The following is a 22,322-nucleotide window of genomic DNA, read 5'->3' as shown; positions in this document are numbered from 1 at the left end:
GCAGAAGCAAGTGAAAATAGTTGTACAAGACCCCAGCAAGAACGGCAAGTACCACGGTGCAAGCTCAGGTACAAAAAGATGAACTCAAACTGAAGTAGATGTAAAAAACCCCCAAAAACAAACAGACAAAAAACCAAATCAAAAATGAAGAACAGGAAAATCTGTTTTGTGAAACGAAGCTAAAATATATTGTATTATTCAGTTTAGCAAAGTCCTTAGCCAGGATAAGATTGCTTTCTATGAATACATTAGGAGAGGTAAATTCTAGAGAAATATAAAAACTATATACGCTAATGGACAATATTAGCAGAAGTGCACGTAGGTATGAAGTAGCCATGAATAAATTTCAAGTCAGAAATTAGATGGCAGTTATTAACTATCAAAGCAATGAAGTTCTGACACAGTCCTCCCACTGGAATAATGATGCAGAAATGCAGCCAGTTTGAACAAGGAGCTTCCTTAATTTAGACATTAAAAAAAGAAAAAGAAAACAAGGAGGGGATGTCATTGTCCAAACAACAAAAAACCTAACACAATTCCAGTCTCATATCAAAATACCCAAAACGCTGCAATTTTCCAGAGGACTCTGGGGTACACTATAACTGCAGTGCACACTACACTAACTACAGCATTCTGTCTTCTAGCCTATTTTGTAAAAAACTCATCTCAAGTAACTTAACATCAAATTTCCTATCTCATGATCTCCCTTAATAAATTAAGACAGACATTAATAAAGAATGCCATTCATTGTTCCTCCATTTTTTACCACAATCTGTTCTACACTGCAACAATTTTTAATTTGACACACTGCTGGCAGACGAGCCCAGGCCAAGCATATCAGGGGCACCTCTGTGTTTCTTGGGTTCTGTCCCCTCCCCCCAATATTTGTCGCATTTTAATTCCAAGAGCAACTGGTTGTAACAAATGGAAGAACTGAAGTGCTGAGGACTATGCAGTCGGTGAATTAAAAATCGCTGGCTGCTGTAGGATTTAATTTATAAACTGGGTAGAGTACGGCAGCACTTACTGGTTAGAGTAAAATGCCCATCATTCATTATTGTTCAATCACAATGATCTGCAATGGCTTTTGAACTGGACGGAAAACACTGCTTTCCCAGGGCAGTGATGCCATGTTTGTGCTTCCCTTCCTTCAGAGATACATTAATGTAAAAGATAACTTTGATAGTGAGAAAAATGATCGATCCTTGGAAGCTCATAAATATCTATCAGCACGCCATCATCTGATGCTGCAGAATTTGTAATGCAGACAGCTGGCACTGATGTATTCAGGGCCTGTTGGACAGAGCTATGACCTGAAAAATGTGCAGAAAATAACACTGGGCATAACTGTGATGTGGAACAGGTGAAGCATATCCTATTTGCTTCTCTTCCCTCTCCTACCCGTTCTGTTGGGTATGAAAAACATGAAGAACCATTTCTTTCCTGATTACGCATTTGTTAGCACACCACTACTGCTTATAATATTGACTGATATCTTATTCACAAGAGCTCCAAAAGCACAGAGGAAACAGCTGTTCACAGTAACCTGGGTCTAAATGCTGAAGGCCTCCTTGCAACAGTGACCACTGAAGAACAACATGGGAAGTGACCTACTGAGGTGCAGAAAAAATGTAGTTGCTTACCAGAAACCACAAATAATTAAGGGGGAGAGTTTGGGGCCCCAGAAAAAAATTAAAAGAGTAATTAAAAAATAAATACATCATAGCATTAACTATCCAAATACTTTTCGGCTCCTTCCTAATTCCCATCTCTGGCTCATCTGTGTGGAGTATGTTCATAATTTTCTGTGGAACCTTCATTTTACAATAGCATGAACCCTGCTGAGCACTTCCGAAGATAATTTTTGCGGGTATTTCAAGGTACCCATTATTATCAGCGGGTATCTCACCCAGCTCTGCACCCCAACCAATCAACCAACCAAAAACATCCGTATTTTTCCTACTGTTGCTTATCTGACATTATAGTTGTACCCTAATATATGAACAATACGTTACTATGTCACTCAGTATACCTATAAGTGTGTATATACACACACACACACTTGTTACAGTAATGTATCAAAGAGCCTTTACTAGTGACTGAAATCCATTCCCAAAACGCAAAGAAAATAGTGAAGTGCATATGCACATGCAGGGAGGTCTTTTACTCCCTATGCAGTAGAACTTTTTCAATCAAAACAGTAACTGCTGCATGAACTGAAGAACTGCGGAACTGTAAAACAAGTGTCACTTTTATTGAAGAAGGAAATGCAGAGGGCAGGCATTATACCCGTGAAATAAATTCTCACCATGGATTTATGCCATTAAAGGAAGCAATTTAACATAGCAGCACTATAAATAACAGATTTTATTGTTAGAATTCAAGGTTGATTGCGGATAAACACAAAACTTTGTGGTACAGACCAAAGCCATATACAGGTAGTACTTACAGAGCTGAGAAAAAAAATCATTCCTTATGTAAGGAGCTTTTTGCATTCTGGTAAAACCAGAAGCCTTATTACTATTATAATAATTAATCATTTTAAAGACAGTATTTCTCTACAACCACTTTCTCTGTACACCTGCAAAAGCAGGCGTGCCCTCCATGAAGATGAAATTACATTTACCCGCTGCAAACTGATCTGATTTTGTCACTGAACTGCAACAGCAGATATATTTAACCACTGTTTTAAATAAGGCCCAGATGATATTGTAGCCCCATTATCTAACAAGACGTGCAATATAATTGTAAAGTTTTATGCAAATCCTGTAAATAATACAAACACTAGAAAGATAAGGCCGTTTCGGTACTTAGTACACAGATGAGTGCGTGCTGAAACGCACCTTTTACGTGAATTACACTGATTTAGAAGCAGGACTTACTAGCTACACAGCGGATTTACTGTCTTCGCCGCCGATGCCACAGCGCAGTGGTCAGCGCAGGGCGGTGTGAAGCCTCGCACACGCACTGCGCTTTCTGCGCCGGCAGTTACAAGGACGTGCCGCCGGCACACGCCGCGCCGACGCCCCGGCCGGCCGTTTAGCCCCCCCAGCCCCTAACGGTTCTCAAAGGCCGGCGCAGGCGGCTCCGAGGGAACAGCCGCCGACGCGGGTCCCCCGCTCCGCCGCGCTTCCTTCTGACAGAGATCGCAACGCCGGCAGCCCGAAACGCGGGGACAGGCAGCCCGGCAGCCGCCGACCCGCGAAGCCCAGGCGGGCCGCCGCACAAAGGATCGCCCCTTCCCCGGCTGAGTCTTCCCCGGCCCGGCTCCCTCTCCCGCCAGCGGTCCCGCCCTCGGCCTGCACGGAGGGGCGCGGCGCGACACCGGTCCCCAGGCTGCTCTGGAGCGCGGGACACCCCACGCCGTCCCGCCGCTCCCGGCGAACACCGCCCCGACCTGCCGGACCCGCCGGCTCCCGCCCTTCCCCGTTCCCCCGCCCGCCGCCCGCGGCAGGCTCTGCCCCCGGCCGGGCCCCGCGCCCGCCTCACGCCCAACGGTCACCTCGGGCCGCCCGGCGCACGCCGCCCCCGGGGGCCGGGGCGCAACGCCTCGGCGACGGGCGGAGAGACACGGGCCCAACCCGCCCCGGGTCGCCCCCGCGCCCACCTCAAACACCACTTCTTCGTCAAACTCCGGTGTCATCCTTCTCCGCCATGCCACCCCCTGCGGGCACTCTGGGAAACGGAGTCCGCCGCGCCGCCGGCGGCCCCTCCCCGCCCGGCCCTGCCCGGCCCTGCCTTGCCTCGCCTCGCGCCGGGGGAGAACTACAGCCCCCAGAAGGCACGGCGAGCGCCCGCTTCCGGCCGCCCGGTGGGAGGTGCTGATTGGGGCGGGCCGGGGGCGGGGCCAGGTCGGGGCGGGACGCGGGCCCGGCAGGGGGCGCCGCTGGGCGGCGGCGGCGGGGCTGGTGGCGGGCGCTGCCGGCGCTCACTCTGCCGCCAGCCGCGGGGCGTTATGCGGTGGCGGGCGGGGGGTGCTGCTGCTGCTGCTGCTGCTGGGTGGCGGCGCGGGGGAACAATGGGCTCCTTCTCCTCGGCCCTCAGAGGGGCCGTGGCGTAAGGGACGAGGGGGAGGACGGCGCGGCGCGTGGGGAGCACCATGAGCTCCGCCGGTGAGTGCCCGGGGAAAGTTTGGGGAGCGGCGGTTCCCTTCCGCCCGGCCGGCCGGCGGGGAGTCCGCATGTCCCCGCGGCCGGAGAGCCTCGCCTCACCCCGTGGCGGCCGGCGGGGCCCGGCGCCCGGGGGCTAGGGGGGAGCGGGATGAGGGAGGTGCGCCGCGGCCGCCCCGCGGTGCCGGCGCGGGACGAGAGCCGGAGCCGCCGCTGCGCTCCTCGCCCCGGCGGCGCCGAGCGGTTGCGCCCGGCTGTCCCTCACCGTCGCGGCGGGGCCGGGCGCTGCGTCCCCCCCCCTCGCCCCGGGGGAAGGGCAGGGAGGCGGGCTGGGCGCGCCTGCCGCGGGGAGCGAGCGGAGGAGGGGGGCGCAGCCTCGCGCCCCGGGGGGGCAGCCCTTCCCCGGGGTCCGCTACGGGCGCCCCGTGCGCCCCGTACTCCCTGCCCCGGCGGTGCGCGGAGCTGAGCCGGGCTCTCCGCTCACCTCCCGGCGTGCGGCTCTGGCCGCGCTCGCGTGTCCGGCGGAGAGACTTTGTGCCCGGCGGCGGAGCGGGTCGCTTGGCTTGGGGCTGAGCTGGCGGCGGGTGAAACCTGCCAAGAGCCTCGGCCGGGGGCCGGGTTTTCTGGCAGGAAAGCCGATGCCGGGGTTTGGGTTATCGCTCCGTCTGACTTCGCGGAGCTGCGAAAGTTTGTCAGCGGCTAAGCTCCGGCTTTGCTGCAAGGGTGTACCTGCCTTGATCCAGCTCGTACGAGCTGGAGCCCTCACGCAGAGGCAGGGATGCTGGCAAGCGTTCACTTCTGGCGTCTCCAGCTGCTGGTTTGAACTGACCTACTTCAGTGCTTTCCTTACCTTCCCCCCCTTTTCTTGACCGCTGCCAATTTCACGGCTAAAAGGGCTGCAAGGCAAATTCTTGGTTTAAAACAAGAGCTCCCCGTGTTTAAGGGAGTTGCTCGTGTTTTTTTGTTTGTTTGGCTGCACGGTGGTCTGCTGTTAGTAGTTTTGTTCGCCCATCTGTTAGATTAGTAGATTCCTTCCTTAGTCTGCTTGAAGACGTTTTCTGCGTTGAAAAGGTGTCATGTGTAGGTTATGACGTCTTGGGTGGAAACACAACTAATCACCGTGTAAACCTGAAGCAGCGGAGTGCTTCCTGTAAGGATTGGGGAGGGAGGAGGCTGTTCTGAAGGAAAAGCAATACACAGACATCAAGCAAAAACATCAACGTAATTCTCAGTGTTTTCCTCTCAAATACGTCATGTTGTTATCAAGTCCAGCGTTAATTGTCTGGGCTCTGTTAGCTTTTTGTTTTCCAGTAAATTCTGATGAACTATTTAATGCATCTTTCTGCTCCATTTAATATATTTCCACTTTTAATATAGATGATAGAACTGATTTTGTTTAGATCTGGAAAAACATGTAATAAAGCGGGATATCATCTCTACTTAACAGCTGCATTGTATGTTCAGGTTGTTAGTAGTGCCGCTGGTAGCGCAATTCACCCCTGCTCTTTTAAGAGTTAAACAGCTGTGCAAATAAAAGATAGGTGTTAGGGGGTGCTCAAGAGCTTAGAGCTGGGCTGTTAAAATTTGATATGGTACTAAGTTTCAGAAAGTTGGGTAGATTTTTAGCACTAAACAGTGATTCAGGACTTCTAGAGCTGAGGTTGTGTGACTGAGTCTCTCCTGTTTTAGTTTATGTTGCGATGGTGTTTGTGGGGAAGGTGAGGAGGAAGGTGTTCGGTGAACAAAGTCACTTAGAAGGCAAAAGAGAAAGGCATGCTGAGGAATATCAGTAAGAAGAAAGTGGGATGGTTTCGTGGAAAATGTGAATTTTGGTGAGGGATTTGAAGGGGAAGACGTAGAGAGAGTCCTGGTGGGCAGGAAGAGGGAAGCTGAGGGGTATGTGAAGGCTGTTGAAGAGGGGATGAAGAGTATTTTATGTGTGATGGATTATGTGAGGATAAAAAAATATATGGGGGACAGGTGAAACAAGATCAGAGATTCACGATCCTGCTGACAGTGTCATGACAGCTTTTTACATTTCAGTTAAGGAGCTCATAGGCAGGGTATGAAAAGACTGAGAACTGCCAGAAAACAGTTCTGAAGGTTTAATATCCATCTCTTTGTATTGCTGCAGAATTTAGCTCCTGAAATATATAGACATGCTTTATAAAGCTATTGCTCATGTAAAAACTTATCAACTCCTATATTTTAATTTCAGTCCTGTCATCTATAGGTTCTATTGCCTACATTGAAATTACTTAATTGTGAATTCAGTTACTACTCTGGTTTGTGGTACGTAAGCTAGCTTTCTGACTACTGATTGGTAATACAGCGTTTCAGTAAAAATGTTAGCGTGGTGTGTGAAGGCTTCAGATGGAACTTGAAATGCCTAGAAATCCTTCTGCTCTTGCTTCAGTTTAACTTGAAGGGCTTGAGTGTCTCTCTTGTGTCTTCTTTTAATGTACCTTTAGAACAAAGCAACCTGGTACAGCATCGTCAGTATTGATTTAATATTTTTAAGTAGGATTTGCAGATATGAGTGACTTCAGCTTGATATGCAGGACTCTCTGTAAGAGATACTGTGCTACTTGAGGGGACTATGGTACAGAGAGAAATACCGAACACAGCTTCTGTCCGTGGACAGAAGTTGCGAAAGGTCCAACATCGATAACCCAGCCTTAATTCCACTCCAGCTTGCCTTCTGCCTTTCGAAATAATGCAGTGCATATTCAGTTTCTTGCTATATATCTTTTCTAGTTCCTCTACAAAATTGTTTCAGTTACATCTCAGTCCAGAGCTGGACGTAATTCAGTGACAGGTGAAGGAGTTCTCCCATAGCTGTTGCTTACATATTTGAAAATGTGTGTGTAAATCTGGACTCGTTAGAACTAAGGAACTATAGCACTTGTTTAAAATACTTCTAGATGATTAAAAAAATTATCTTATTGTAGTGATCAACCTGCATGTTGGTTTCAACCTTCATTTACAACTATTCTCTCATTGCTTTCTCATGTAGAATGTATTCTTTATATATGATGCTGATGAATGCGCATTTACTTAATTTCTGCCTAGAACTATTGTGCTGTCTTCAAGTATGCGCCTTGCCTTTAAAAGGGAAAAACAAAAGCTCAGAGTTACGAGTTTGACATTTATTATTTCTTGCTGAAGAAACAGTCCTTATATGTGAATCTATACAGCATATTTAATGTCGGCAGAATGTATAGCTTAGACTTGCAATCTTATTTGACAACAACAATGAGAAATATGTAGTGTATTTTAATGTGAAAAATGTAATTCAAAGGGGAAAACAACATAGCAGGAACAGAATAAACAAAATCAACATGACTTTTCCAGTTGAACTTCATTGCTTTCAAGGATTGAAAAAAGGAGGCCTTACAGGGTTTAATGTCCCTTTAACTCTCTAATATGTCAAGTCACATTAGTTACTCAGCTCTGTCTCCGCATGCAATCTTAAAAGGTTGTTTATTCATCTCTTGTCCTTACTCTAAAGTTATCCCCAACTTTCCTGTTTTATTTCAACAAGTCATTGAACAACCTGAGATTTTGAAATTAATGTTTTCCTTTTGCAGTTTACTTAGGATGTTTTCTAGAACTGTAGTGGCTTGGAAACCGTCGTTTTCCCTTGTATTTTAAAAACTACATGTGTTATCTTCCGGGATGTCATGACTCATTCCTTTTTTTGTTTTCTTTTGAGCATTGTGGCACCTGAGAAAATCAGAGCCTCTGCATAAAGAGAAAATAAATACACATTCGCAGGAAACAAATTAATGATCTCAGAATACTTTTTTGAGGTGTTTACCTAATGAACCTTTCTTTCTGTAACTGAAAGCAAAGTAATTGAACTGAAAAGCCTTGTTGTGAGCCATTAAAATTTAAGTTTCTGGAGAACTTTAAAATACTTTTTCTGTTTCTCTGTGCAGTGTATTAACTGCCATCACAATAATCTCTGAGTGTATCCCAAACATATATCAATAATTATCTCTCTCCCTGCGTGCTCTTTAAAAGCTGGATTGGCTTTCTTGTTTTGTGTCTGTGAGTTGTAGTGTTTTATGCCAAAAGTAGTCCCAGGAACAGTAAATAGGCTGTTAGTGAGCTCTTCCTTCACATAAGAAAGAACAGCACATCAATCCCTTGGTAGATACCTTCTGGGCATCGTATTATTTTCATATATAGCCTACAGATGTGACTTCCTAACTCTGAGAATACAGCATGCATATGTAAACAAGGTGCCATGAGAAAGCCAGTATGTACATTTGCAGTAGGCCAGCTGCTAAGCGGTAACTGTTTCAAGCCCTTTCCTTTTCTTTTCTTAGTACATGTGAAATAGATATGTGAAGTAGTATGTGAAACAGATTTCATCTCGTAGGTGAAAAGGAATAAACTACCTTGTATACTGTGAGTAAGAGTATACATATGGCCAGCTTGTATAAAGTAGCTGATTTGTTAAATTCACACCTTGGCTTACCCCATAGTAACTTGATTGCGTACCATACCTTAAGTTTAGGTCCAGCTGCTGTCAAAATCTTATGTCCCACTGATCAGTTGTTTTACTGTCTTCCTACTGTTTTGTGGTTCAAAAAGGATATTGCTTTTGGGTTGGTTGCAGGATCCTGCCACAGGGATACCTCTTGGGCGGCTACAGACAGTCCCATTGGGGATCCTGAATACCAGGAGAGAGGCCTCTGTTCATGTGGAGCATTGCAAGGAAAGGAATAGCAAGTTATGTTTGCACAACAGCATCCAGAACCATTTGTCCCTGTTTCTTGGACAGATGCAGGTGAACATAACTTGGTCTTGTTCTTTTGCTGTTCCCAAGTGTAGAAGTTGTTAACAGAATCTCAAAAGTATGGGCATAAACATAACCTGGGAAAATGTTCCTTTAGCAATAGTAGGGTTTATTGCAGAAGAGGTAGTGCTATTTGGTTTTTTGCCTCAGTTTAACTTCATATATCTTCTTTTTTCCCCTATTCCTGTGCTGGGCAGGCAAGGTAACAAGAGGTAAAAATTTGAGGAGAAGATTTAAAACTGTGTAATAGTAGTGCTTAAGGCTGCACTGTCTTACTGGCTTTCCTGCTCATTCATGATATTGCATAGGAGAAGACACGCGAGCATTTTTAAGTGAGGTCCACAATTGCTAAATCCTATCATCTGAAGAACAGAAATAGACACTTTTAAGGCCAAAACATTGAGAGTAGAAGTTGTTCCAGGGTGTTCTCATCGTCCTCTAAAACAACTTGAAGGTAGGACAGGAATGCCTGCTTAGTCGGGCAATAACAACTGTCGCAGAGGAGCTTAGCAGGATGAGAATGGGTGTTGCTTTTTCCTCAGCACACTGGAGGAGATAATTCACTAGAGGGGCAAATGTCTGTTCTCTGTGCTATGACCCAAAGTTGGACAAAAAGCATATGCGTTGACCTGCATAGGTGGTGCTGATGGCTATTTATTGTTAGAAAGATAATGCCCTTTTTAATCCACTTTTTTTAAGGGTGTTGGGTGTGTGGGTATTTTTAAGCATCTTTTTTTTTTTCCCTTTCTTTTTTCTTTCCTTCCTTCAGCACTGAACACGGTGTTGGCTGTTTGTAGATGAGCCGTAGATTTCCTGCTGGTGATGGCAGCTTTGTTAGTCACTTTATTTATGGATTTCTTCCTTTGCTAGTCAAGCAAATCAGAGGATATCTCTGGCTGCTTCTCTGGCTCCTAATCATTTAATCTGTTTATGCAAATAAAAATCGGTGTTTCTGCTCTTACGTTTGGGTTTATTACTGGTAACCCATGATGCTAGTCTGGATGCAGGGATCCTCTCTGAGAAATGGGGTAAGACTGGAGGGGGGAGCAGGGGAAATCGTAGTGATTCTCTATTCTAATCTCCTGAGTAAGACAAGCCAGAGAATCCAATTTCCAGTCCTAAATTTCCTCTGAAACTTCTGCACATCTCAGAAAGGGAGTTTAGGTTGACTGTAAGTGCTGGTGGCTCCACCACAACCCTAGGCGAGATGTTCCTGTAGTTAATTATCCTTTGGGTTTAATAATAATTTTAAAGCTTTGTTTCTAGTTTGAACTTGTCAAACTTCAGTGGTCAGCTATGGGATCTCATCGTGTCTTTTTTTTTTTCCCCTGATTAAAGAGCCATCTGTTATCAAAAATCTTTCACATGTGCATAAGTATATATACTATTACCATCTCACTTCTTAAATTCATGGTTAAATTAAGCAGGATGAGCTTTCTTGGGGTTTGAGGCATGATTTTCAGACCTTGAATACTTCTGTAGTTATTTCTTGCATTTGTCCCAAGTTTTCACCTAAGAATGCCAGAAGGTGACATAGCATGTCACTAACAGTCTGGCAGGTGCTGTGTACAGAAATATTTTCAGCTCCCTTCATCTTTTTATATTTATCTCCTTGTAATTCGGAGGATTATTTACCGCTTAGCTGCAGACCTGCATGGAGCTCTCATAAAATAACTGTCTACAATGATTTCCAAATTCTCTTCAGTTTTTACTCTCCTAAGCATAACCAACCATCTCTGTTCTTAGGTGAACAGTTCCATATGGCACCAGGAAAAAACCCGTTGTCCAAACAACTCACCACTCCGTGCATTTGTTGTATAACGTTTCCTTGATTATATTTATTGGTTTTCACCAAAGAGGCTTGCTTATGCTTGTCATTTAACAAAAAGTCATTCTCATATGACTTCCAGTCATTCCTTACACCTTTATATATAACAGTTGCCTCCTACTTAGTTTTCTTTCTATTCAGGATGGGAAATTGTCCCTTTTAAAGCACTGTGTTATGTAGAACTGGTTTTTATCCACACACAGTGAATTAAATTAGTTTATAATCAACTGAACTTTAATTCTTGATTTCTAATTGAATTCTAATATACTTTTACCCTTGCCTAGCTGCTGTGATTTTTTTTTTTTCTAAGAAGTTCATCACTTGTATTTTTCAGAAACTTAAAGATATTTTGTTGAGGAAATCTACTGGTATGCATTCCCTTCCTGGAGTCTTTCCTCTCACGTCATATTTATGTTTGAAAGGGCTCTTCATCACATTCCTTTCTGACTGAGCGGTTGACTGCAGATCTGTATTGATACCAAGACTGTAATGTGTCTGTTAATACATTGACCCATATCGACTCTATGAGCAATCACTTTAAAGCAGATAGTGGTGTCTTTATTATACCACACTACTTCCCCATCTCTTCTGTCTGTCCCAATGCTTTTTAACTTTGAAGTAATTTGAAAAATTCTAGTAGGCTTCAGAAATTGTATCGAATCGCACTTATCAGAAGTGATTTTTTCTGGCTCTGTTCATTATCCAGGTTTCCACTATTGGCATATAAACAACTGATTTGTTTTCTTTGCATCCTTTGATGTTTTCATGTTTTAGTTTTGAATCTTATGTTCAGGTAATAGTATCATATCATATCTTCTGAGTGTCCTCCCTAATAAATACTAGTTGAAAGCCCTGCAGAATAATCTAGTTTGATTGCTATCCAAATTAGGCAGTCCCACTAGAGAGAGACTTCCAGGGTTTATGGACTTCAGTTTGTGGAGTGGGACAAATAATCCACGGGGTATCAATTACGTAGCCAGTGTTTAATCTCCTGCATCTTTTCCAATCTGTTTCTCTCATTTGGGCATCAGGAAGGGTTCCCAAGCAGTCTGTCTCTCTCCAGTTTTCAGGCAGCTTTAATAGCTTAATAAATATTACTGAACATGGCCCAGGTCTACTGCTGCGTTGTGTTCTGTGACAAACTGTGCATCCGTTCCTCGGTTTTTACTGTAGAAAGCAGGCTCCTTTATTGCCATCACTTCATTCTCCAACTGAATAGGCAGTTGTTTTGTCTGAAAGTGAATGTACAACTCTCTCCTGCTGTTCAGGATCAGTGGTTGCCCATCCAAAGGGTTACTTTTTTTTTCCGAGGAAACTATTGACTCTTCACTGTGTGGGGAACCTCTGTCTTTGGACAGGACACAGAAGGTGGTACGTCCTTTGCTGGTAGTTGGGTCACTCTTGGCTGTTGTTGCTGGCTATAGGGAGCTGTACCTTTGGAAAGAAATTCTGCATCCCCTCTTGCAAAATGTCTCAAAAAATATCTCTGCCATCAGGTTTACCTCTTTGCTAATATAATTGCAGCAAGGGCAGCTACTCTACATGTAAGTGGAGTCAGTCTGGATACCGTTTAATGATTCATGCCCTAGAAAAACATGGTTTTCCTGTTTCTATAGTAGAGACATTGTTTCTGGCCGTCTGCTTAGAGCAGTGGCTTAGTGTTTGGGAAATGCTTGCAACTGAGGGCATCTGCCTTTTTTTTTTTTTTTTACCATCTAGATTTCTTTAAAACAAACAAAAAACCCATCCAAAACAGGAAAAACCCCAAGCCTGAAACTTTATTCTCATATTTCTAGGCAGGAGATTAGGATATAGTTGCACATCTATAATAATAATGGTGATAAAAAACAACCAAACACCAAACCCACAGCTCAAAAGGAATAATAAATCAATGGCTTACTCAATCTCTTAGCATGTGAAACATTAATTAGCATGTTTTCTTAAGAGTTTTATTTAATGTGTATGACTTCCTGAAAGTATACCAAAATATTGTTCAAAACAAAGGTAATAAATGCAGAGGTGTTACATAAAAAAAATAGAATGAAAAACTTCTTTACATTATAAATCAGTTTTCACATGTCAAAAATCACTCAAAGCACTTAGAAATCTGAAATTATTCCAGCATATGGAAATAAATTGGTCATAAATGATCTCCTGCAATATTAAGATGTTGCAGGCATACCTTAAAAAAACAAACAACAAAACCACAAAACAAACAAACAAGCAAAAAACCCCCAAACCAACAACACAATCAAAACTCCATAATCTACAAGTTCCTCATGTGCTCCTTTTCCTGCTGCCCACTCTCCCCAGGGTTTGTCATCTTGTGCTGTCAAGCGGGTCATAAGTCATAGCAGTGGTCACTGTTTCTAGGTCAGACAGTGACATGTTGGGAAGAGTAATTTTATAAGATGCACAGAAATAGTATTTCACTTTTACAGTAGGAAAGTACTGACTTGCTACAAATTACTGCATTAACTTCGGACCACAGACTCATTTCACTGAACTGATGGTAGTGACATGCCAGTTCTACAGCTGGTACGGTAATCCATCTCAATATTGCTTGAAAAGAAGAGGAAGGGAAGGGGGAATTTCAGGTTACGCATTTCCAGAGGTGGTAGGGGAAGGAACTGAACTGTCTTCGTAGTTACCCTAGCTGTTCTGCTATCTTTGTGGCTTATTACACGAGGCACTTAGCATATTTGCACCATTTTTAAAAGGTATTGTAATAGTTCAAACTGCAAAACCAGGCTAAACTGCTCTGTTTTTATTAGCATCATACTTTAGCATCTGAGCAAGGACATACACTTTCATAAACTGTTTTTTAACGAACGAGTTACCCTTGAAGACTTTTCCTACCGCTCCTTGACTGTGCCTGTTAAAAAGAAGAAAGGCAACTAGTGAAAAAGTGATGGTAGGGAAGGGAGGCTTTTAAGAGAAAAATGTATGCATATACACGCTGAGATCCTGTAGATTGTGTGATTTAGATGTTACAAAACCTCTAATAATACTGTGGTGCAGGTGAAGTTGTTCTGTGGGCTGATGGTGACTAAAGTCTTTGTTTTCCATCCTTCCTAGAAATTAAGAAGCCACCGGTGGCCCCCAAACCAAAATTTGTGGTAGGACACAAGGCGACGCCTCCACCTGTTGCACCGAAGCCTGACCTTGTACTTTCTGGTGTTATCCAAGCAGCAAGGAAAACCAAGCCAGCAATTGCACCGAAACCAAAGGTTCTCAAGAGCTCATCTGTTCCAGAAGTTAAACCTCCATCGTCTACAAGAAAAAGCACAAAAAGCTTTGAGGAGCACAGGGGAGATTCTTCTCAAACGCTAGACCACTTGAACTATAAAAATGAAGCCTTGGAAGGGAGTACTGATAACACAGCATATATTCTACCAATGTCATCTTGCAAATTTGAATGCCTTCATAAGCTTGGAAATGGGGACACCACCTGTAAAACTCAGATCATTTTCGAGCACTTGGAAAACTTAGAGAACATCAAAGTCGGTGAAAAAAACGCTCTAACTCTGGGGGATAGTCACAATGAAAAACTGGCAAATAGAAATCAGGTGGTTTTGAAAGCCAGCATTTTGGAAGAGAAACTTAAGGACGTTCTAACTCATAGTGTGTTTCCTAACAGCAGTCCTGTGAGGCGCAGGTATGCAGACAAACTTGACAAAGGGGATGGCAGCAGTTCCAAGAACAACCTTAAAATAGAGTTTATGGAACTTGTACAGTCTTCGTTGTCTTCTGAGGTAGCTATAGGGAAGCAACAAAATACCGACGGTAAGCTCACTGCTGATGAGTTTCAGATATCTGAAATTTGTCCTAGTTTGACTGAAAATAACCACAGTTGCTCTTGCCCATTGGACCAGGAAATCCTGGAAAATGAAAATTTAAGTAGCAATAGTATGTTTTCAGGTGAAATGGGTATGAAAGCAGATGCTGATAAAACCTCCTCTGAAACATCTTCGGTCCTGAGCTTAAAAATGCTTCCTATCCCTAAGCCAAGAAAGCCACGTGCTGCATGTCTAGTCCGTCAGGATGGCATAGACACCACAGGAGAAGGAACAAAGGGACCATGTAATTCAGAGAGAGATTCCTTTGGGCTTGCAGAACAAAGCTTTAAAAAGCCAGCAAAAATTAATATCCTTGGTCAAAGTGTTTGTTATAACAATAATACAGAAGTGCTTCATCCTGAAAAATGTGAGATAACTCAAAGCAACATAGACAGAATGCATCAGGTGAAGGAATCTGCTACAGAAGAGTCAACTTCACAAAATCTTTTGCCTCACTTGTCACACAAAACTTCTGATTTGGTGGAAAGTGTTGAATGTTCTTTAGATGCAGACCATAACTTAGTTAACTCCTTGGATGAGATGACAGATGATACCAGTATGTTAGATGCTGTGGACAAAAGGACTAACTTTGTCAGGTGTGATACTTTGTCCATGAGTTTGCCAAAGCAACTCAAATTAACTAGCAGTCAACACTTATCTGCTTCCAATAGCCTCCATGTTTCCCCACAAAAATTGGAAGATAAAGAAGTTAAAATAAAGGATGAAAGTTCTCCAAAAATTGTTCCTAAAAAACCGCAGAGGCACAGCCTACCAGCTGCTGGCCTGCTGAAAAAAGCTGCATCAGCAGAGCTTGTGGAGAAAAGTTCTTACACCTCCAGTGAGGACAAATCGAACAGCGTTCTGGAAGGATCGCACTTCACATGTCCACCAGCCAAGGAGCAAGGTGTGCTGTCATCCTGTGACATGCCCAAACGTTCTTCTGAGAAACCCGTCTGGAAGTTACCTCATCCTATTCTTCCATTTTCAGGAAATTCTGAATCATTAAAAACTGCTAACATTGCTACTAGCTTCAACCACTTGACTGTTGTGACGAAGCCTAGGGCCAAATCTCTCTCTTCTGTGGACGTGGAAAGGACAGACAAGCCTTGCAAAGACCATCAGAAGAAAAATAGCTTGAAAAAGTTTCTCAACATAAAACTGTCGGTTTGCTTAATGAAAAGCGACTTCCAAAAATTTCTGTCTAAAGGCAGCCAGTCAATGGATAGTGCTATTGCCAACCTTTCCACTGGGGACGGGTATGGAAGCGGTAGCAACCGGAATATAGCATCTGTAGGCAGTGAAAGGAAAGCTAAATCTGCCAAGGCGCATTCTGTAGAAATAAGTAGTCCGGCGTTACATAAGAAGAGGCAGAGAAACAGAAGTCAACCTGAGATGCGAAGTAACCAAAGGCTGGAGTCTTTAGATGGGCATGTACTTTCAGGAGAGAATTTGTCACAAATGCACTTGAATTCTGTAACCAGCACTTGTGTTCCAGAGTACGAGAACGTGCGTCACTATGAGGAAATACCTGAGTATGAGAACTTGCCTTTTGCTATGGGTGCTCGGAGGAATCTCTGTTTTGAGTGGCAGAACTCCAGCAGCGTGGAAGACCAGAGCCCTGGCTTCTATGAGGTTGAGGATGCTTGTGAAGCTACAAACAGGCGTTTGAGACTTGGCAGGTAAAATAAAGAGAAAGGGGAAGTTAAACAGCTCCATTGCAACTCTGTTGGTTGTAAACATGTTTACATGATGACTTGAGAGGCTGTACCCCTTTTGTTAAATGTCAGCAGGACAGCCGCTGCTGTATATCTTTACATGCTTTCGCTGTTTTGAAAACTGTTTGCACTTGGTAAAGAGTCAAGAGGAAAAATAAGCTAGTTATTCCTTATATATGATAAAAATTTGGGAACCTAATGTATGTGCTTTTCCAGATTTAAAGCAAATCAGATACAGTCATGTATTTGTATCCAAGAATACTTAAATGGGGAGGAACGAACCTTACCACAGTCTCAGGATGAACTTGAATAAGTGTCCATAGAGAGCATAGTTGCTAGGTTTGTAGAGGGTACGAATATATTTTTAGATCAGCTGATAGAGCTGGGAAAAGCAGACAAGCTTTTGAGTATGCAAATTCTTCATCAGGTCTTGAAAGCTTTTCGGGTATAGCAAAAGATACTGCCTCTCCCTGAATATAGTGAATCTTCAGTATCTCCCTGTGCTGCTGGATGCAATAAAGGTAGTAGTAGTGCACGAGTTCTGTATGACTCACACAGAATATTACTGAAAAGACAGGGTTTGGTGACCCTGCAGGTTGCTGCTGTGTTTCGTTGTTTCAGGAGGTGGTGGACATATCAGGTAATATCAGCAGATTCAAAAAGGGATTGGACCGATTCACAGATATGTCCAAAACAGATGCATAATGGCATAGGCAGGAACAGATCTTTTAATAGCTGTAATACTGTGATCGTGGATGCTGGGAAGAGGAATGGGCCACAAAGAGTGGCCAGGCTCATATGCTCTCCCTAAATAGCATCACTTACTGTGTCTGTCAGAGTGTGGTAACAGGTGAAGCATTGTTTTGACCCAGTACGGTATTATTTAACTTCTTAACTTCAGCTAATCAGTTGGTCTTGCAGATCCTCAAGATTTATCTCAAACCAGCAATAAGGATTTGAATGAAATATGCAGCCTGTATACTTCATAGTCCCCAGCAAACTTCTTTACACTGTTGAGAGTATATGCATATTGACAAGAATAAATGAGCTAGCTTATAGATAGTCATATTTAACTTCATTTTTCACTGAGAGTTACTAAGCTTCATTTCATTTTGGATGTGTGTGCAGCAAACACGTGCTCCAAAGAATCCAAGAGCTGGCCATTCTTCAGGGGAGTGTGTCCTTTTATATAGGAGGAGACAAATTTTAAGTGGCATCCTGTGTTAATAATTGTTTATAGAATTGATATCCTCAACATTGGGCCGTTTGATGGAAAGCATGAAGCCTTATCATGAGAAGTAGGATTTCTGGTTGTGTGCTTGGTATTGGTATATTTATTCATGTGGTTGTTGAGTATTTTTCTTGTTTACAGTAGGGTGTTTCTTGGTTTTGTCTTGGCATAGTTTAAGTTCCTGACTGAGTGTATACTTTTTGTTTAAATCTAATCTTTGGGTATCTTTTGGGGGTTTTGACCACACTCTTAGTATTCCCTTGATTTGGTTTACCTAAGAAGGGTGAGACCAAACTTAAATAAGGATATATTTTATGTGTTTATGTGATCTATTTTGGTTTGTGTTGTGGTTCTGGATCAGGTAAATGTATGTCTTTGCTTTAAGAAAAGGACAGTTTTGCTGTATGAAGCATGGTAGGTATGAGACTGCAGTTGCTCTTTGAGTGAAATCCTGTAGTTTTCTCACCTGACTGAGTGCAAGAGGTTTGTAGTTATTCCCTCTCCACACAAACCTTCCCCAGTACCAATGGTGATTTAAGGGTTTCAGTGATCTCTTGCGCCCTGGCACATCTGCAACTATAGCTGCTCCCTAAGCTGGATGTTCTTGACATAACTGAGTTTGTGTTGTGTTTTCTTTAAAAAGCACACATAGAAAACCAGAACCCTTTATGTAAGTGTTTATTTTAAACTAAATTACATAGTCAGAAGCTACCTTAGGAAACAATTAATGCATGCAGTTACTTCAGTAGATCTCAGGGAACAAAGAAATCCCTAGAAGAAAAAGGGACACAACGGGGCAGTAGTCTCCTGACCTGGATCAGCTGCTGCTGGAAGAGCAGGTACGGGTATTCATTTTGGCTCTGGCTTGGGAGGTGTAAGGGTCCTTGCCCGGGCAGAGCCAGGCAGGCAGCTGCTCCAGTTTTCCCATCCATTGTTATCTCCAATCCTTTGAAGCTTCTTTATCATTGTCATCTTACCTTTTCTGATAGTTCTTTAAGAGCCTTTCATCATTTCCTGGGCCAGGTGGTATTATAAAACCGGTTAGAGAAACAGTGCTGATGTTATTGAAATAATTACTGCTCGCATTTTACCCAGCTTGTCAGAACACGCACTCAGCTCTTTTTCATATCATGGCACATGAAACTCCTGTAATGCACTGCTAATGGGGATCTCAAAACAAATTATCTTATGATTAAAGCCAACGTACAAATGAGATTGTTCTTCTGAGAAATTCATACACCAATTGGCTACACTTCTAGTCATAATAGCACATATGCAGTGTATTAAGTCTGAATTGCCAGGCTTGCCATTACTGGAAGAGTTTGGTGGTGTCTTTACCCCATGTTACATTTCTTTCTGGAGGAAGAAATAAAATTTTCATAATGTACCCAGTGCTTCGGTGGTTACTGGGAAATTTCCTCCGGATCCCATCTGGTGAAACCAGTATGCTTTAATGGAGAATGGTAATAGCTTCTGACACTCTTACCCTAAATTCATATGTCTTATTAAATTCAGATACATTTTGTTTGCTTGGGCCTTCCCACAGGGGTTTAAATGCAAATGGCGGGCCTGGGTAATTAATGGTGGGGTATCAGTTGTCACTTACCACTTGATTTTTGAGTTATTTGATGTCACCCTCCCTTCTACTGAAGGTGGGCTTGGCTTTGAAAGGAAGAGAACCAGGGTCCTGGTACGGTGTGTGAACCACTGAGGTGAGACAGATGCTGCTGATGGGAGACTGGTGGGTTTTGCTTGTTTTAAGTAGTTCGGGGTAATATTCTCAATAAAGAAGGTAATGACAATACATTGGGAACAGATAATCCATGTTTTGTTTCCACTGTTGAAAAAAGAAATCTCTTGAAACAGTTTTAAAAGATTGTTTATTTTGTCCTAGTCTACCTGTTTGACTACCAATTTAAAATAGATAATGAAGGTGAATGTGTTATTATGAGAACTCTGTAAACAAAGTGCGTGAAGAATAGATGCTGTGCGATAGAAAAGGTACTGTTAAATGTGAAAGAAGTTTTAAATATCATTATCCAGTTGTAGATAACAACAGGGAAAGCAGCTCTTTGGGTTTGATTTTTTGAGAAATGAATGGTTCAGGCCTGAAAAGTGAGGTGAAAAGTCAGTGCTGCTGGTACCACCACAATTCATTTTAATGTTGCCAGAGACCAGTGGTTGACATGGTTCTGTTTTGAAGTAACACCATTTTCTTTAAAACCTCCTAATGAAGGAGAAGTATTTATGCATTGGTTATCCTCTTTTTAGTGACAAACCTTTATTGTGAGGAGGACAGCAAAATCTTCCTTAAAACTAAAAGTAAAACGTGTCCAGTAATCGTAAAGATGCAAAGGAACAGTGAACGTGCCTTGGAACATCTGTCATGCTGCAGAAAACATAAACTTAAACTTTTCTGGATCTTGTGGGCTTCCTTTGGTATTTGTTACGTTGTTCTAGGCAAGAGAATTGTACTTCAGGTTGAGTGAGTCTGCTCCTTCACCCTTCAGGGAATAGCATGCTGTATTTACTGGCTACTTTTGACAGTGTTCCTTCAAGATGTTGCAAATGTACATGACTGCTAATTGATTTGGACGAAATTTATGGCTGTGTCATTGTGTTTCCGATTAGGATTTTTCTTTGGAAAGGGCTGGGGGGGGGTGGGGAGTACCATGTGACAACAATCCTTTGAGATCTTAATGTTGGTTTAATTAAATACTGCTTCCTATTTTTCCCACCCCTGCTGATTTAGAATAATCCATTGGTTTTCCAGAAATGAACATCTCGATGCAAAATGTAAGTTTAGTTTTCCGGACTAAATTCTGCTTTGGTGACTGAGTCCCTAGAGGTCAATTAAGTGTCCATGAAAGCCTTCCTGGAGTATTGAGTTTAGTATTGAAATCTGTGTGGTTAAGCACTTTGCTTTGATACATATTCCTCTGATGTACTGAACTTTGTTAGAGTTCAGACATGGTTCTGATGAGCAGTATTGCACCAGATAAATGTAGTGGTGTTTAGAGATTGGCTACGTTAGGGAAGGGGTTTTTTTTGCAATTGCAAATTTCCCATTTAAAAACATTTCAAGAGAAACACAAAATTCATAAAATGCTGCAGGGTCTAAATAGCATTTAAAACCAGTTTTCAAACACTTATGCTAAGATTTGAATGCATGAAATACATTTTAGGTATTGAAGGTGTTATATTTATACATTAAAACCCACATTTTCTTTTTACTGAATTTTATTGAAGGATATAATTTCCTGATAAGTAGAGGCCAGGTTTGTAGATTTTTTTTTTTTTATTTCATCTGCTTCTTAAAGGTGATAATGGATTAGTTTCTGATCTGAAGAAGGCAGGTTCCTTTTCCTCCATCAGCTCTGCAGTCTTGTCCTGTCTTCCGATCTCCCACTGTGCTTCTAGCTGGCTTCTGCCACTCTTAGTTGTGCGTTAAATTCTTTCTCTGCAATTCAGGTTTTAACGGAATAGCTTTGATAATATGCTATTTAGGTTTCCTGTCAGGCTTCATTATCTTTGGTCATGTGTTATCACTGGTTTTCTTTTTGTATTCTGCTTCCTTGAGCCTGCCTTTTTCTTTTCCCCTCCCTACCTCGCTTTCTCATGTACGTGTTATGCAGCTGGTAGGCTTCTGCCAACTCCGAGGGCTTGTCAGTAAAGAGTGAGTCAGATGGCTCAGATCTCCACTTCCCATCCCCTGCGAGGCTGAATGCAAAGCCTACCTGGCAGTGCCAGCTCTGGCGCTCGGGAGCAGGGAACGGACAAAGCAATTCTTGGCTACCGGACATAAGGAATATGCTGTCTTCCTGACTTCTCAAGTTTTGCTTTTACTGACTATGAAGAAACAAATTCTGTAATGAAGTTAGGGGTGTCTAATCAGAGTCCAAATCAGTAAGAAATGGAAATATTGGTGAGAAGTGGCAGTACTATTGCTTGGGAATATTGATGTTCTGACACAAGGACTTTGGGTGCATGCAGATGGTGGGACCCTCATCCTGGGGCTGTACGGTGCCCTTGGAGCTCCTTCTCTTTCCTGAGTGTTAGTCAAATCACTGACCTTGGGTCTGGAATTATTTTATTTTGCAGTGTCAAGTTAATTATTTTATACTACTAAGGTAGCATGTGAAACTACATGAAAGACTTGCAGTGAAGTGTTTTGCTCAGGAAAGCATATGGTGTGTTTTGGGTTTTCTTTTCTTTCCTTACAAGAAACTTTATGCAAGTCAGTGTCTCCATGGTCAGCTTTTCCAGTAAGAGAAGGAGTTTTCCTTAGTATTGGGGTGGCTTTCGGTCATAAAGCTTTACAGTTTAGTCTGCTATACAACCTGAAATAAAATGCATATATTATAGGAAGATGTTATGCACTCTGGGAAAATACTTAAATCTTCTAAAGCAATCTGGGAGAAGTATGCCAATTCCCCCCCCCCTTTTTTTTTTTAAATCAGAATAAATACGAACTTTCTTGCTTTAAAAGAATCTTGACACATTCTCATCCAAGTGTGTTTGAGATATGCTGATTTCATCTGTTTTGACATTGGGAAAGATTCTGAGGTCTGATGTTCTCCCTCTCCAATGAGGGAGAGAAAGGAGTTGGTGATCTGCATTTTTCCAATACCAAGTCCATTATTCTAGTATACAATCCAGTCTTGAAAAGGTTTGAAAGGTCTTATGAAATGAAAACAATTGTGAAGATCTCCATGACTGTCATGAAAGAGAATTTTTGTCTTTGGTATTTCTTTCATCCCCCTTTTCAAGGGCTCCCTGTTGATTTTGGTAAA

General features: G+C 42.7%; 2 protein-coding genes across 10 annotated transcripts in view; one reads left to right on the top strand and one right to left on the bottom strand.

Moving 5' to 3' along the window:
- The window catches only part of VEZT (vezatin, adherens junctions transmembrane protein), an 88,751-nt gene extending 85,055 nt beyond the window's left edge, over positions 1–3,696 (bottom strand). For all 7 annotated transcript variants that reach the window (XR_012995037.1, XM_076334801.1, XM_076334755.1 and 4 more), the window contains exon 1: positions 3,608–3,696. Coding sequence is in view for 6 of the 7 variants with exons in the window: in XM_076334801.1 (XP_076190916.1) it covers positions 3,608–3,643 (36 nt within the window). In the remaining variant the exon portion in view is untranslated. The remainder of the gene's footprint in view (positions 1–3,607) is intronic.
- A 347-nt stretch (positions 3,697–4,043) lies between these two features.
- Positions 4,044–22,322, top strand: part of FGD6 (FYVE, RhoGEF and PH domain containing 6) — a 74,676-nt gene continuing 56,397 nt past the window's right edge. For all 3 annotated transcript variants that reach the window (XM_076334734.1, XM_076334727.1, XM_076334742.1), the window contains exons 1-2: positions 4,044–4,112; positions 13,823–16,262. In XM_076334734.1, the coding sequence (XP_076190849.1) occupies positions 4,100–4,112; positions 13,823–16,262 (2,453 nt within the window). In that variant the 5' untranslated portion in view covers positions 4,044–4,099. The remainder of the gene's footprint in view (positions 4,113–13,822; positions 16,263–22,322) is intronic.

Source organism: Aptenodytes patagonicus, chromosome 1 (assembly GCF_965638725.1).
Source record: "Aptenodytes patagonicus chromosome 1, bAptPat1.pri.cur, whole genome shotgun sequence".
Taxonomy (NCBI): domain Eukaryota; kingdom Metazoa; phylum Chordata; class Aves; order Sphenisciformes; family Spheniscidae; genus Aptenodytes; species Aptenodytes patagonicus.
The sequence above is the reverse complement of the archived record's forward strand: the minus strand, read 5'-3'. Positions and strand labels throughout refer to the sequence as shown.